This window comes from Dysidea avara, chromosome 1, assembly GCF_963678975.1.
Source record: "Dysidea avara chromosome 1, odDysAvar1.4, whole genome shotgun sequence".
Taxonomy (NCBI): domain Eukaryota; kingdom Metazoa; phylum Porifera; class Demospongiae; order Dictyoceratida; family Dysideidae; genus Dysidea; species Dysidea avara.
In genome coordinates, this window is record NC_089272.1 from 46,465,529 (window position 1) to 46,481,675 (window position 16,147).

General features: G+C 35.6%; 1 protein-coding gene across 1 annotated transcript in view; it reads right to left on the minus strand.

The window, feature by feature from the left end:
• Window positions 1-706: 706 nt before the first annotated feature.
• LOC136265857 (uncharacterized) overlaps window positions 707-16,147 on the minus strand; it is a 425,715-nt gene continuing 410,274 nt past the window's right edge. The window contains exons 85-91 of the mRNA XM_066060794.1: window positions 14,319-14,463; window positions 14,100-14,263; window positions 8,500-8,623; window positions 3,940-4,134; window positions 2,207-2,593; window positions 1,947-2,097; window positions 707-1,154 (exon numbers count right to left, since the gene is read on the minus strand). Of these exons, the coding sequence (XP_065916866.1) occupies window positions 1,001-1,154; window positions 1,947-2,097; window positions 2,207-2,593; window positions 3,940-4,134; window positions 8,500-8,623; window positions 14,100-14,263; window positions 14,319-14,463 (1,320 nt within the window). The 3' untranslated portion in view covers window positions 707-1,000. The remainder of the gene's footprint in view (window positions 1,155-1,946; window positions 2,098-2,206; window positions 2,594-3,939; window positions 4,135-8,499; window positions 8,624-14,099; window positions 14,264-14,318; window positions 14,464-16,147) is intronic.

Below are 16,147 nucleotides of genomic sequence, written 5' to 3' on the forward strand. Positions count from 1 at the left end.
GAAGGCTTGTTTGGGCTTAGTTTTGCCTAACCAATGCTGGGTCATCATCATCTGGGAATAGTTTTTGGGTGATGTTTTTTCATGGACCACACCTACTCCTTTGTGGTCCCTACTATCAAGAGTACATAATATATGTATATATATATCTAAATATATATATGTGACCGGGCCTGCGAAAATAGGGCATGTGGGCACAAACTACACCCCGTCACTCTATAGGTCATATCTCAGTACTGGAACAGAATATTTGTATTCTGTAACTTGCATCATAACGCCAATTAAATGCTTACTAAGAGCTGAAAATTGCATAGCCATAGTACAGTGGTACAAAACGTTATGTACAATGAAAGTTTGAAAAAGTAGGCAAAAATCATGTGCCCACATGCCCTATTATCGCAGGCCCAGTCACATATATTATGAACTCTTGCTACTAAACAGCACTATCATACTGTATGATGGTTGTTTGACTTTGATTTTAGGTGAATATTTGCAATAAATGGTAGCATTTTTCATGAGGTATATAAATGGATTTTAGCCATGTAGACAATGTTTAGTATTTCAATGAAAAGAAGTTTGGCTCCTCCACAGGTGTACCCTCCACAAAGGGAGGGAGACCCAAATGCCCCATGCTGGATCCGCCAGACATGGGCATAGACTGCACCTAATTACATTACACTTCATATATGCATAACATAAGTACCAAATAAATATTTGTACTTCGTAACTTGTATGGCATAGTCAATAAATTGTACTAGAAGTGCTGAAATTTGTATAGTGATAGTACAATGTGATGAGAAGTTAAATCATTAAAGTTTCAACAAGTAGGGAAGTTTTAGTGCTGCTGCGTGTGAATAACACAGTATTGTTTTGTGTGAATAGTATATTACTACTACATAGCTACAGATATTCACAAATACAAGTGCAATACAAATGACAGTGTAAGTAAAACTACTGTAAGTGCACGTGTGTCACACTGTCATGTTCAATGAAATCTCTACTGTTACTGCTGGTTCTTAATGGTACCATCTCCCTTGTTCTTGCTCCCTGCAGCAAAATATTTCTGTTGTTCTTGTTGCTGCTGGTTTACAGAGTTGGAAGTATATGCGGGGTTAATATAAGTATACCCTGAGTGAATCTCATATTGCTGATGATTCCTAGATAAACAAATAGCAGTCATATAGTATTCAATATATACTAACTAAATACAGTAGAGTACTGCAACAACAACAAATACAATGAAATGCTATACCATACAAAGTACATAGACTGTACACAATGCAAACTGTGAGGTGACTGAGTTGAGATGAATAGCATATCATGAACCATATATGATAGTGGGTTCATAGTAGTGATCGCCCATGTGCATTGGTCCACTAGTAAGTATCAAGTGAAAAGGAAACAGTATAAAAAGAAAATTTCTTAAACTTTTGGTTTCAATACTAGTACTAAATTAAAAGGTTTCAAGCAATAGCAAACCTGATAGTGCATACTAAAAGGCAAAGACGACTGCCAATTATCACGATTTATTGAAGTTGCTTATGTCTGCAAGCGAAGTCATAAAAATCTTCATCTCATTTGCTCTTTGTAAGCTGTCAACAAAACTCTTGGGTGTAAAACTAATACTGACTACTGTAAAACTCCTGTACACTGAGGATACTAGAACTAAACTAACTAAAATTCTTGCAAAGTGGAGATACTGGAAGTACTGTAATACTAACTAAAACACCTGTTAAACTGAGGGTACTAGAACTAAACTAACTAAAACTTCTGTAAACAGGAAAAACTGCCTTTAAAACGGGTACTAAAACTACCAAAATGATTTTGCAATACTGAAACAACACTTGCATACCTACATACATACTCACTTACATACACATATATATAGATGCATACATAACTTGTTAAATGCAATACACACACAATTACAGTCATACATGCATACAAACCTGAAATTTCTGCTACAGCAAATGCTTACACTAACAATAATGATAAGCAAAGCTCCCAACAATATTACTCCTGCAATAATTATACCAACCAGTGCCCCAATGCTAAGACCACCATCATCACCACCACCACTACCAGCAGAACTTTGTGACACTGCAGAAAATTTTTAGAATAAAATGATAATGATTATATGCACTGCTGTAGTTACATAAATTTTAGTTTGGCACTGCTATTGCACAATATTAATATTTTGTTTACATACCTTCAACATATTCACTGTTAATAACATCATTTGTTTCACCTGTAGTCACACCAACTTCCACAGAATATTTGGCACTTGTGTCCAAATTATCAAACACAGCAAAGGTGTTAGTAGTTGTCACTGAAATAGGATTAAATTGTCTTCTCTGACGATTTTCAGTAGCTGAAAGAAGAGTTATTCTGTATTTAGGGAATCCTTGAGCTTCAAAGAGACTTAATGGTGTCCAGGTCACATTAATTGAAGTGTCACTTATAAAGTTGACTTTGATGTTGTCTGGTGCTTTAGTTGGTGTCAATTCTTCACTGAAGAATACAATGTAATCACCCAATACTCCCATTCCTACACTGGTGAATGCCACTACGCTCACTTGGTAAGGAGTTCCTGGGTCTATAGAAAAGATGATGTCATATGAAGAGTGATGCACACAATGAAAAAGCATTTGTGTAAAAAATGACAAAGTGGACATTGTTCCAGTACCGGTTTTCAAGCTGGAACAACTATTTGACAGGCAGTCCATTCATTTTGCTCAACTATCAAACATACTATTGGGAGAAGGTAAGTTTATGGTGATCCCAGTATAGTCTGAGTGCTAAACACAGTAAAAATGTGACCAGATTTTACAAAACCGATCCAAATCGCACATCAGGCAAAATCAAAACTAACACCACCAGTGGATAGCTACACTATCGTACGAGTAGTTTTGATACTCAGTACCACTCAAACTACTCAAGGCTGGTTTCAACAGACATCTTTTCTGGGGAGGGGGGGGGGGGGGGTGTAGAGCTCAAATGGCAGTTTTAGGCCTTTTGAAGGACCTGGTTTGGCAAGAATCAGTGGTTTACTGGTGGACAGCCTGACAATGCTGGCCAGATATTTTTTGTGTGGATTTTGCTACATATCAGCTGCTAAGGAGCCAGCACAGCCCTGTAATCTCGTCTCTGGACTCCAATCATGGTCTGCCTCCATTTTGAGGTCTAACCCTTGTCCATCCCACCACCCCCCACCCCTTTGTGAGCACTCGTGATACAACTTTGCTCTTCCAACAGCTCAGATTTTCTATCTTATTTGGTGGGAAACTCTACAAGCAGCTACAAGTACTGGAAGTGGTCTGAAAGGTAACAGATTGATGCATCTTTGGTGTAAATTTCATACGCATGCTTGCTATCCTTGGAGAGTTATGCTGGCTTGAATTCTTTAAAACCGTTTATCTCGAATCTTCTAATGTGCGATTTGGATCGTTTTTCCAAAATCCAGTCACAAATAAACTAGTGAAGGTCACTAGTGAGGTACTGAAATTCACGTAATAGTACTGTGCAGATACAAGTTTTTACACTAAGCAGTTGTACAATAGTGTTACATTTGGTAACTGTTCTATTAGAGCACTTCACTGACTGACTGCTCTATTAGAGTATCTCGATCTTTTTATAGCCATATTGCTGTGGGAGTTGTTTGTGCCCCCACAGATCATCACTGTAATGATGTAGATTGATGTACTCATGCTAATATTGTGTGTTGCCAACAAATTAAATCAGCAGCAACACAATGACTTGAGTTTTTCTTGCTACTGGCAATTTCAGTAGGGATTTCCTGAAACCCCGGGAAACCCCTTCGGCACACCCTTGCCATTTGCTATTATTTCAATACCACTGAGCTTTACTTATCACTTGTATAAACAGATAACTATCATACTGTACAAAATACACAAATGCATGTCATACTATGCAATGACTAACTTAAACTCATTATTGTGTAGCTTCTTGTGCTACTATTCAGTTTACCACTCATACTGGTAGTGTCACTATTGTATACTGAATAGATCACTTGATATCCAACAATAATGCCATTGGGTTGTGAGGGAGTGTCCCATGTTATCAGTACTTCAGTGTTGATGGGTAGTGTAGTAACAGAGACCTTCACCACTCCTGGAACTGTTAAATAGATCATACACATACTTAAGACAGCAATAATAAAGTACAGTACAATATAATGTATGTTAAAACTAGTGTGTAATAGTCCTAGACTAGTGCATGAAAATGAACTGATACACACATTGTATTGAGACAGGCAGCATGTACTACACAAGAATACCTCAGCAGTGTCAATAATACACACTATGCAACAAATGGCACATACATGCACTTGTTTTGAATGAAGCACTATTATTTTCATACAAAAAAAAATTTATAATAAAACTTTTCACGTAAAAAAATATTTTCTTATAATTTAAGCCAATGACTGTTCTATTAGAGTAGTTTGATCCTATGTAAGAATATTTGTGTAAGAAGTTTTCGTACAAGTTTTGAATACGAAAATTATTTTACAATGAAAAAAGCAAATTACAGTAGTTAGCTTCAATTTTAAAACTTTGTTCTGTAATGTGTGAAATATTAATACAGGCAAATTTACACATTTAATGAAAATGGTGAGTAAAAACAAAGACTGAATGATGCATGCAAACAGTGATTTTTCACTTTATTGATTTGATCTGCCAAACGCCTGTAACAAAACTGTACATGTGGGACACTCCACAACTTGACAGCTACAAGGATATAGCCACAATACTTTTAGTTGTTGAGGTAAACATGAGGGCTATATCAGATTAAAGAAAAAAAATACTGTCCTATGGGTCATTCCGTGTCAAATTGACAAGGAATTTAGGGTAACCTCTTGGATTTTGACAAAAAATCTGTGTGTTTGTACTACCTGTGGTGCTCATCACTCATATAATTTTGTTAGCTCCATACACCACATGGTTTCTGATTTATAACCACAAATATTTTGAATATTTCATGAAAAATTAGTCCATCTAAAGTTACAAAATTGAGTATAACTTTGTACTGTGTTATTACTCTAAAGACTGTTGGTTGACCCTTCAAGTGATGCATAAATTATAGGATATCACCTTAACAAAGTTTGAAAAGTACTTAGTTGAAAATTTTAATTCTTAATATTTCCAAACTGCTGTTTAAAATACAGGTACTTAGTTAATCATCATTGGATCATGGTCTACATTTGATGAAATTTGTGGTGGGACCACAATGGGTTCAAGGGATATAAAATTAAATATGCTGTGGTAATAAAACATGCTATAGTTTACAGTGGAATTTTGTACTGTATTATTACTGTATGGGAGTGAACATTTCTAATAACAATTACCAACCTAGTTTGTTTTAAACAATGGAGGTGTACAAGCACAGTACAAACTGTATTAGTGACTACCTGTATTTAAAGATCACTTTTATACTACTGTTGCATGACTCTTATTTCTTTAATGTTACATCTCCAATGCAGCCCCTTCATAAGTTATAGCAAATTCAAAAGACGGTTTTAATTAGACTGGTGGACGTCACCGTGTGCCCAGAAACATGTAGGTGTTTTAGAGCTGTACCGATCTGATTAGTAGAAGCTGCCATAATTGGAAATCAGTTGTAATGGGCTGGATTATTAGTCTATTCAACTTCAGCAGCTGCAGTACACTGGAGGGCTTCTGTAAAAGGCTCTGGCATGTACTTAAGTAATTTGTTTATGTTTTATGGTAACCACAATAATAAACAGTGATGGTTGGAGCACTTGCCCACTTGTCAACTTTTGAGTTCAGGTAAGTGTACAACCTCACAGCATTGGCTTTACTAGCTGTACTTTATGTACTGTACAAGTGTAACTTGTAGAGACCTACAATCGGGTATCGGTGAACTATCAGTAAAATAGGATTAAAAAATCAGATATCTGTTTTTCCTAAAAAGTGGGAATCGGCAACACACTATAATTTTCCATCTTTTCTTCATATTTACTAAATAAAAATTAAGTCAATAAAATCAATTAAGTCAAGTTGCTGTGCACTTACGTAGGCCCATTCCACACTTTTAAGTTATGTACATGGCTGTGTAGGTACAATGAAAAAGGGCACCTTGAATATAATGCGATAAACTTGATAACCTGGACACTTGTTATGGTTCCGTTTTAGTGGCATACGTAGCTACATACATTGGATTACAGACACTTCTGTGACTTTTCTAATGCTAACAATTAAATTTGTCATGGTTCCAGGAAGGTTTCATTGTACGTATATAATTAATGTATTTGTAACTCAGTGTGTGAAAGTAATTATTGCAATTATACTACAGTATTTTTAAAAGTATTTTACATCCATGTGCATTTTGAAGATCAGTACAGTCAAGCAAGTCTTAAATTCACACAAATACACATGCAAAATTTATGGCATTGGTAATGCATTTATCTTTTTTTTTTGCAAGAATACAGGACTTATTTTTCCAATGTTCCAGGTGTGCATGGGTGTAATATACTTTTCAAAAAAAAATTTAAATTTTATATATAGCATTTATTTTCACTCATTGAGTGGTACATGTGTTGTGAAGCCCTTCTCCTACATAGGACTGTTATTGCTAACCACAGTATGCTATACACTGCCTAATGTTGGCTACACAAAACTGTCTATACAAGTAGAAGGAAAAATTTGGAATTTTATCCTGGATTAGGGATAAAAGAACAAAAAAGCAGGGAAATAAGGGGAACAGCTGAAAGTTGTGAAACAAGGGAGGTTGCCTATACCTGCAAGTATGCTAGTGGACATCTAATCCCTATTCTTCAGTTTATAACCATGACTGAATTAGGGATTACATGTCCACTAGTATATCTGCAGGTATATGCTTCACAAATTTCAGCTGTTCCCTTGTTTTCCTGCTTTTTTGTTCTTTGATCCCTAATCCAGTTTAAAATTCTTAATTTTCCTTCTACTTGTTTGTTTACTTTTTTAATAACACAATTATGACTACTGAATCCACGTGTACCACCTTAAAAGAAAGAATGGTGCCAGGCATTCCATAAAACATTTTTTTGCATCTAAACATGTTCCCCAATAATCAATTATGCACTGAAAAGTGAGATGGCCATTACGCTTCATTTGTAGCTATGCTCTGCCCGTTATGCAGCATTAGAAACAAAGAACAGTACAAGAAATTTCTCTATGTTGATCCAATCGCTATGGAAAATGCGGGTGAAAATCATGACACAGCCAGAGGGAAGCTGTATCACTGCACTATTGCAAATCGACACTTTATGTTGTCAGCGAAAAGAACTGGAACACAAAGGAGGACAAAGGTAAGACCATGATATGTGCATTGTACATACTGCGGTTGGCGAAAAGGCACATCTCAGGATGAAACGACGTCGAACAGTGAAAAAATCAAGCCCATAGCCTCATCCATTGTTGAGTTTCGCTTAGCTGAAGGCATCAGTTAGTTAGTTAATTAGTCAGAATTAATTCTGTTAAATAGAATTTTTTTTAAAAGTTCTGTAGAAACTTGTTGGAAAGGGTATGGGGTCACTCTGAAGGAATTTTTGGGCTTGGCTATGCCTAACCAATACTGCCAAGCTGTTATGAAGGAAATTGAGGCTGGTTTTAGGGTGATATTTTGGGCAAGGAAGCCCAAAACTGCATGATTCCTAATATACAGTACTACTGTACTGCATGATAAGTACAAAATACACTTAAGAAACAATGCACTGGTGTTTGTTAACTCTGTGATAATATTAATTCACTCAGTAGCTATACCACTGAGTTGGACGAAATCACTGACTATTTGTGTATGTTTTCCCCATAGTCCAACTTTCCTTTGTGTGCTTTTTAGGGATTCCTTTTAAAACATTGTTAAAAAATAAATGGATAGCCCAATGTCTCCAAGAGGCTCTGCAAAATCTGCGCAAAGCTTTTGCCTGATGAATGTACAGTTTTAAAATAGTTTAGAATGACTGGATGTTGACTGTGTACATACCTTCTAAGATGATGATATTATTCTATTGCTTTGTGCTATATAATAATACCCACTCACTGCTCACCTCTCTCTACCTCTTTGAAAGTGTCTCTAGTGCTGTATTGCAGTACTTACAACACTGCGTACTGAACAACACTATCTAATGTGATAATCTACAGGTATGGATTTACTTGCATTCTGGAAGAATACAGAAATGTGCAGTTTTATTAATCAATGAATATTTATATAACTGTAGCCATACTCTATCAGACTGCAGTTTGAATACTTAATAGCAACATCCGACAACTTTCTGTGCTCAACTGTACATTAGCGATCAGAATGTGTTCTTTTTCAAATTAGGTCAGTAATAAAATATGTGGTTCAAATTTCATTTATGCTACTTAGAATTTTAAAATAATAATTGTGTTACAGTGATCGTTAATGTATTCAGACAAGTAAGCATATGCACATTTAATTTAAGTTACTCAATTTACATGCGTGAACATTGAAACCAAAGTTTACCTGTTTCAGCAGTCCTGGTTGTGACTTCATTACTGTTCCCACTTGTTCCTCCTCCGTTAGTAGCAGTAATGGTCACTGTGACTAACTGATATGGAGCCAGTCCAGTAATATTGTAAGATTGTGCCTAGAAATGTACAGCATTTCATATATACAAGTGTTTTTACTTGAACAATTATTAAATATTGAGATTTAATATTCGTTTGGATAATATTTGCACATTGACTTTCTGACCAATTATTCATTAGCTATATACAATTTTGACCACCTTTGGTGGACACTGACATACGTAATAGATTTTGCATTTCTGAATTTCTTTGGTATATTTTGTCAGGCTTTACAAAGAAGCAAATAGATTTAAAATAAACATGAGATGTATTATATTTCACCTGTTCTTTTAACCAATTAGTTCACAACAGAATATGTGGCCATGGACTATTCAATTGAACTCTAAAGCATATGCCAAAAATCACAACTCATTGGGCCAAAAATCACGATTCATTGGAGCCCAAATATATATCAGGACACACAATAGTGTGTCATGCAGCCAGCATGTAACAGACAAGTGTGTACTTTACAGGAACCAAGGAAATGCCTTTGTACCTCAGAAACAGCTAAACAAAAATAACCCTTTTTCTGTGAAACAACATCCCTCAGGGTGGGACATCTTTCATTCCAAATTTGAGCTAAATCAATCCAGTGTACGTACCTTCAAAGTTTGTCTCATTTTCTTCATAATTTCTTTCTTCTGTCATTAATTTTCTTTTCGCAACAATTACTAAAATTGCCATAACTCATGCAAGCCTTATTGGGTTCTTTTCAAATTTGGAGGGTGTAAAGAGCATATTATAGCACTTTTATTTTCCAATTTTGTGCAGATTTGTAAAAGTGGAGCAAAATTATGAGCAATTTTTCAAATTTGCAAGTGAGGTTTTTGTCATACCCACAGGGTAAACTACTGACAGAAACAACTTAAGAATCAGTATGCAGAGCATGAATTTTTTGTAATTTGAAAGTACTGAGAGCATTATCTAAGGAGATGTAAAGCAAAAAAACAAACATATGAAACAGGTTCTATTGACATACTCTAGTAGAAGTCATCAATAGGTAGTGCACAAAAACATTAAAAAAATTGTTTAGGGTTTGAACCAGGACCTCTACACCTATACTCCCAAGACCTTTACCACTCTGCCACTGCTGTCACTTGCTCATCTCACTTAATTTCTACTTTGTGTTGGCTTACTGCATCAGAATATTATAATTTTATAGATCTATCCATGGAATATATAGATTCTTCTAGAACATTCTATGTGTGTTGAATTAGAAAAAAATGCGGGCTCCATTGGTGAAGTTTAGTAATGCAATGGAAATATCAGTGAGTTATAATTCATACATCATCTACCGAGGGCATTTCGAGATTCCTTTATGCAATGTTCAGTAACTAGTTATTATAGAACTTTGCGTGGGCAAGATCAAAGGAAAAGTGTACTTTAAATTTCATAAAGTTCACTTTAGGGCAAACAGTGCTTCATTGCCCACAAAAAGTGCTTTATTGCACTATGCTTTATTATATGAATAAAGCACTCTTTGCGGTGCAATAAATCACTCTTTATGGGTAATAAAGCACAGTTACCAACATGCAGGCTAATAGGCCATGGCGCTCACGCCAGTATTACTAAGCACCCAAGCCAGTGAAGGCTGATAGCCCTAGCCGCACTGAGTAGTCAATCACCCCATCCAATACAAGTTCTACCACTGGATTGCTTTTATAGACATACCTAAATGCTTCAATAATGGGTGGGAGAAGGTAACATTGCTGTTACATTTGCTAATGTAAATGGAGAAGTCCTGGAGATATCATGGAAATGCTTCACCATGTGTCACAATAGAATCGATTGTGGGTTGTGACCAAAACATACCAAAATACACGATGAATGTCTACTACGCCAACTATAGTGAAAAATGCGAGAGTTACTTTATTAAACTAGTTTATTATGCATTCAGGCTGCTAATAATTTGTGCAACTTGTGTTAATTATGAGTCTTAGTTAATGGTGAAGCTACACAACTGGATAGTCCATAAATCATGTAAAGCATTGCCTTGCTTGTGCTATATCAAACAGTACGGTAGTACTGTTTAAGTAGGGTTTGCATCAAAAGTGACGCGAGCCGCCAAAAATACCGCCCTTAAAAATCAGCTTAGAAACTTCTTACGCAACGAAAATCACCTTTATGGAATAATATTAGTCCATCTAACATCAAATGTAGCGTTAAAAACAAGAAAACACTTGCTGGCGGCCGGATATAGAATTTTTAAAAAATTGTCAAAACTCGAAATTTCGGTCTCACTCACTCACTGACCACAGTCGCAAGCCTAGAGCCCAAACGAAGCAACGCACGGTCACCATTTTACGCCACAACAACAAACTCACCAGTGGGATGTGCCTTTTGGGGTTCCGACGAGTGTGCACCTTGTGCGCCTTGTCTTTTCTTTTATCTTCAATCAGGCTGCTTGTCTTCTTCTTCATCCAACGAAACCATACCGAGGCGTTAATTTTCCATATCAACACTTTCTTTAAGCAGCATAATAGATGCCACAAATTATTTAAGGTGCTTAGACTACACTACCGTACGCAAGGAAATTTTGACGTCAAAAAAATTTGACGAATTGGTTTAATTCGTCAAATTTAAATTCATCAAATGTTTATAAGCGCCCTTAAAAGTGGTTTTGCCTACAATTTCTTGATTTTCGTCAACATTTTATTCGTCAAATCTGCTGAAGTCTGAATTCGTCAAAGTTTTTTGACGTCAAAATTTCCTTGCGTACGGTACTGTACGGCCCCCGACTGTACGGAGGTACCAGTACTCCATGATAGGTAACAAGGTCACGCCCATTATTTATTTACGTATTATCTATCTATCGAGACCACGCCCCTTTTACGCTAGATGCATTTGTGACCAGACACCCTCAAGTTGGTAAGCTGATTCAAGATACTCTAGTATAATAATCGATCAAAACCACGATAACCACACCCCTTTTTGGGGCAAGCACTTCTTCGCAGGCTGACTAGAGATACTCTAATACAGCAGTTACCCTAATAAAACAGTCACATGTTTATAGCTAGCTGTATGCTTTAACAAAAAACTAAACAAACTAGTATATTAAAAATTATAAATTTAAAAATGAAGTAGGGTTTCAAGCTATAAAAAGTAGTGAAACAAGAGATGAACAATGGTAGCTATTACACCATAGCTCAGTGGGAAATCCCTACTTTGGCATTGAACACAAAATAATTGTTATACCATGCCAAAGAAGGGATTTAACACTGAGCTATGCTGTAATAGCTACCATTGTTCATCTCTTGTTTCACTACTTTTTATAGCTTGAAACCCTACTTCATTTTTAAATTTATAATTTTTAATATACTAGCTAAAAATAAAGTACTCGGTACTTGGCCTCGGTGCTAATAAGTACTCGGATTCGCCTTGTGTTTTATTAGCATCTTGGCCGCACGTCTCATGCTTTATTTTTCATGTAGTACTTGCGGCAATGCTTTAACATATACATATAGTACAATTTTTAAAAAAACATTTGTGACTGGACCGGATCTGCGAAAAGGGGTCTATAGCCTTTCCAATTGCATGTACTTGGCAATCCATAGCTTGACTTGTGAGTGTGGTACCAGCCTGAAATTTGATCACGTTACACTCCTCACATAGCACTATTCCTGGATGTAATTATAGGACAATAGGTTAAACACATAATGAGTTATGATTAGTCAAACGGGGAAATTTGGAAAGGCTATAAGACCCTTTTTCACAGATCCAGTCACATTAGTTCTTCTAGGAAAAAAGGACAAGCAAAGCCAGCATACACTGTAGCTACTGTATACAAATGTAAAAAAGAAATGATATCTAATTCAAAACAGCCCAGCTGTGAAAGAGTGTGGCTGACCTACACATATTAAGTAGCAGTATAATATCATCGCAGCCATTTCTTGGCTGCCACTTTTGATATCACATCTTTTTCATAATAGCCTATTTTTGGAAGGCCGCACCATTTTTTTATGGCTAGGCTGTTTCGGATTAGATAGATGTATATAAACACTTACTATTCAAGGGTATACAGCCTTGAGGGTAGAGTGTACTATATTACTATATTTTAATAGTATCCTGAGTAATCATGTTAAATATGTTATATTCTAAACCCCAGTAGAAATAGTGTTGTTCCAGTATCAGTTAGCTATTAAAGTTCTAGTTCCAGTTTTGGAACAATAATCTTTATTTAAAATTACAGTGCCAGTTCTAGTTCTGGAACCATAAATCTTTAGAATTTCAGCTAGTTCTAGTTCCAGTTTTGGAACCATAACCTTTAGAATTACAGTTCTAGTTCTAGTTCTGGAACTATAACCTTTAGAATTACAGTTCTAGTTCCAGGTCAGGAACCATGACATTTAGAATCTTTCTTCAGTTTCTATAACAACACTTATTTTAACTTAAGTATTAGCTACCAAAAGCCCACAATGAGTTATGCGCATAGGCACTGATTAATAAGTTATGTGCTATAACAGTCTTGCCAGATTTAATCATTTCATATACATGTATGTAACTAATTATTAGATAAACAATTATATAATGCCACTAACGCCATTATTTCAAGTTGTTTGAGGTAACTAATGAGTATAATGGTGGCATGGTACAAAAAGATCTGTATAGCTAATTATCAAACACCGAACCAGACATAACAATGTGACTAAGCCAGCATTGCATTTGGCATTCTCTAGCTAATCAGTTGTTTCAAGCAGTGTTTTAACACATGCATATGTGATACATACAGCTTCTCACAAAGTTATAATACTAGTCTATATTGTGTTTTTGTCAGCAGAAAAAATTCTGGTCTTGTAAAGAACATAAAATCTAATTGGCAAAAACCGTATGGTTATGACCAATTCCAGTTCCAGTATTAGTTTCAGTATTAATTTTGATTAAAAAAATCTTTATAGTTCTAGTTCCAGTTTTGAGGAAAGCAAAATTATAGTTCTAGTTCCAGTTCCAGTCTTAAGGAAAGCAAACTTATTGTTCCAGTTTCAGTTATTGAACTGAAACTGGAATAAAAAGAGCTGGAACTGTAATTAGTTTAGTTCCAGTACTGGAACAACACTAAGTAGAAAAGCAAGCAGAATAGAAAAACAGTACCAGTGAATGAAAGAATTGGGTGGATTCACCCAGTGAATCTGGCATTCAAAATTCTTCTTTAGAATTGCTCCATGTTGTTTGTGACTTCTTAAGTGTCCATGCCCAGTGGAAGAAGATGAAGATTAGCTCAAGTGATCTATTCAGGCAAATAATAGTTAGTCAATATAGGGACTTGTCATTAGAGTTGCATATCATTATAGCTGGACAGCTGCTGCGGATTTTGTGCAACATGTAAGGGTGTACCTTATAAGTACAAACTGTTGTATAATAGTTACTGTATATATCACAGTTATCATGGTACTGTACTGTGTATAAGTAACATACCATAGTGTGGCACTTTGATATTCACCATAGATTTGGTATACGATGTACATAATGTTACAACATATTGAATATCTAGTTACTCACATTTCCTCCATATGGAACTGTTGCTTTCTTACTGTTATCATCAGTTGTATATGTGATAGTGTAATTGGCTATTATTCCATTAGGTTGTGTTGGTGCTCTCCAGAATACGTGAACTGTATGACTATCAGTTGAAGTGAATGATAGTATCACTGGAGGTTTCGGAGCTGAAACATTTGACAATATAACTGTTTTGGCGTATGTTTTTTACTAAATTCCAACCTAGTTGATCAGTTGTTACTGTGATAGGATCACTCTTAGGTCCAGCAGAGCCAGCTACAGCATGTATAGTACAAGTGTAGGTGGTGAATGGCTTCAAATCAGTAATCCTTCCTACTGTGGCAGTAGAAGAAATGTTTGTCTGGAGCTAAAGAATAGCATAATCATTATTCTTTACCAAACCAATAAATTGTCTTTTAATTTTTATACTTGACACAAACATGGACAATAACAAGAAATTTCCTTGACCAAATTTTATTTGTTAATGGTCTCCCTTTAAAATGTGACCACTCTATTAAATTTGCTCTAGCTTACTCTTGTTTAATGAAATGATAATGATGTTGCTTGTGAGATTCACATAATACATATCCAGTTTAAATTTTTGCTTGAAAGAAATAAAATTGACAATTTATGAGCTAAAAGCAATAATGTGCAGGTAACGAGAAATTATGATACATTAACATAACAATCACTTACAGTAACACAAAGAGCATTACACAAGAACTCAATTTTGACAATATATTGAGCTGTGTTTAAACTACAGGTAGGAACCTCCACTCCTACATACCCAAGCTCTAACCACTGAACCACCAATTATACACCTTCCTTAATTTCTACCTTTTGCAGTAAATGAAAGTTCAGCTTTGATCTACCCAAAAGATTATAGCTCAACAAAGTTATTAGTGTTATGCTTCTGACTCCCTGCTAGGCTTTTAGCCTTCTTGTAGGTCTCTATTCCAGTATAATTGTCTAGAACATTCTAATATTACAAGCTCACAAACTTTGAGAATGTGTTGACTGTGTTTTTAAAGTTATATCTAAATAACAACAAAAATCTCCCATGAGCAATATTTGGAAAATTTTTGATGGTTATACGTGGTAGATTGAGAGATAAGTGAATAGTTTTAAAAATTTCAATTCAAAGCTATACTCTTGAAGTTTTCAGTATGAATACAAACAACCATGTGGTTAATCCATAGTAAGCTAGCTATTGCTATAGCCATGATTTAATTGGCAACTGTATCTGTATAATGATCACATGACCATAGTTAGTGGTGGGTGGGAAAGTTGTACGTATATCAACAGAAAATGGTCAAGAAGGTTGTATATATGGGTTCTCTAGCTTTTAGCCCTAGGTTGGACATACAATAGTGTGTCATGTGGTAAACAAAAACCAATACATATGGGAGCACAACAGACAAGTGTGTATTTATAGAAACCAAGAAAGTGTGATTTCCTGAATTCATACCTCAGTAACATCCACACAAAAATAGCCCATTTTTTCTGTGAAGCATCCTTCAGGGTGGGCACATCTTATATTACAAATTTAAGCCAGCTGTCTTTGAGATATATATGCTGCTTCAAAAATTTTGTCTTCTTTTCAAAGCACTTACAAAAATAGGTATATCTTAAACAACAAGCCATATTAGATTCTTTGGGTATAAAGAGCATTTTATCTTCCAATTTATGCACAGATTGGCAGAAGCAGACCAAATTTATGAGCAATTTTCCAAATTGCAAGTGCGATTTTTTGTCACACCTGAAGGGTAAAGTAATGACAGAAACAATTTAAGAATTGGCATGCAGATAGGTTAAGCATCGCAGCACAGACTTTTGTGATTTGAAAGTTCTTATAGTATTAGCTAAGGAGATGTAAAGAAAAAACCGACTATGTGAAATGGAGATATTCTAATAGAACAGTCACCTATAAGTAAAAAAGTGTGCATGACAAATGTCAAAAAATTGATCAGAGCTCAAACCAGGGACCTCCATACCTGTATGTCCAAACTCTTAACCACTCTGTGACTGGTGTCAGTTCCTTATCTCACTTA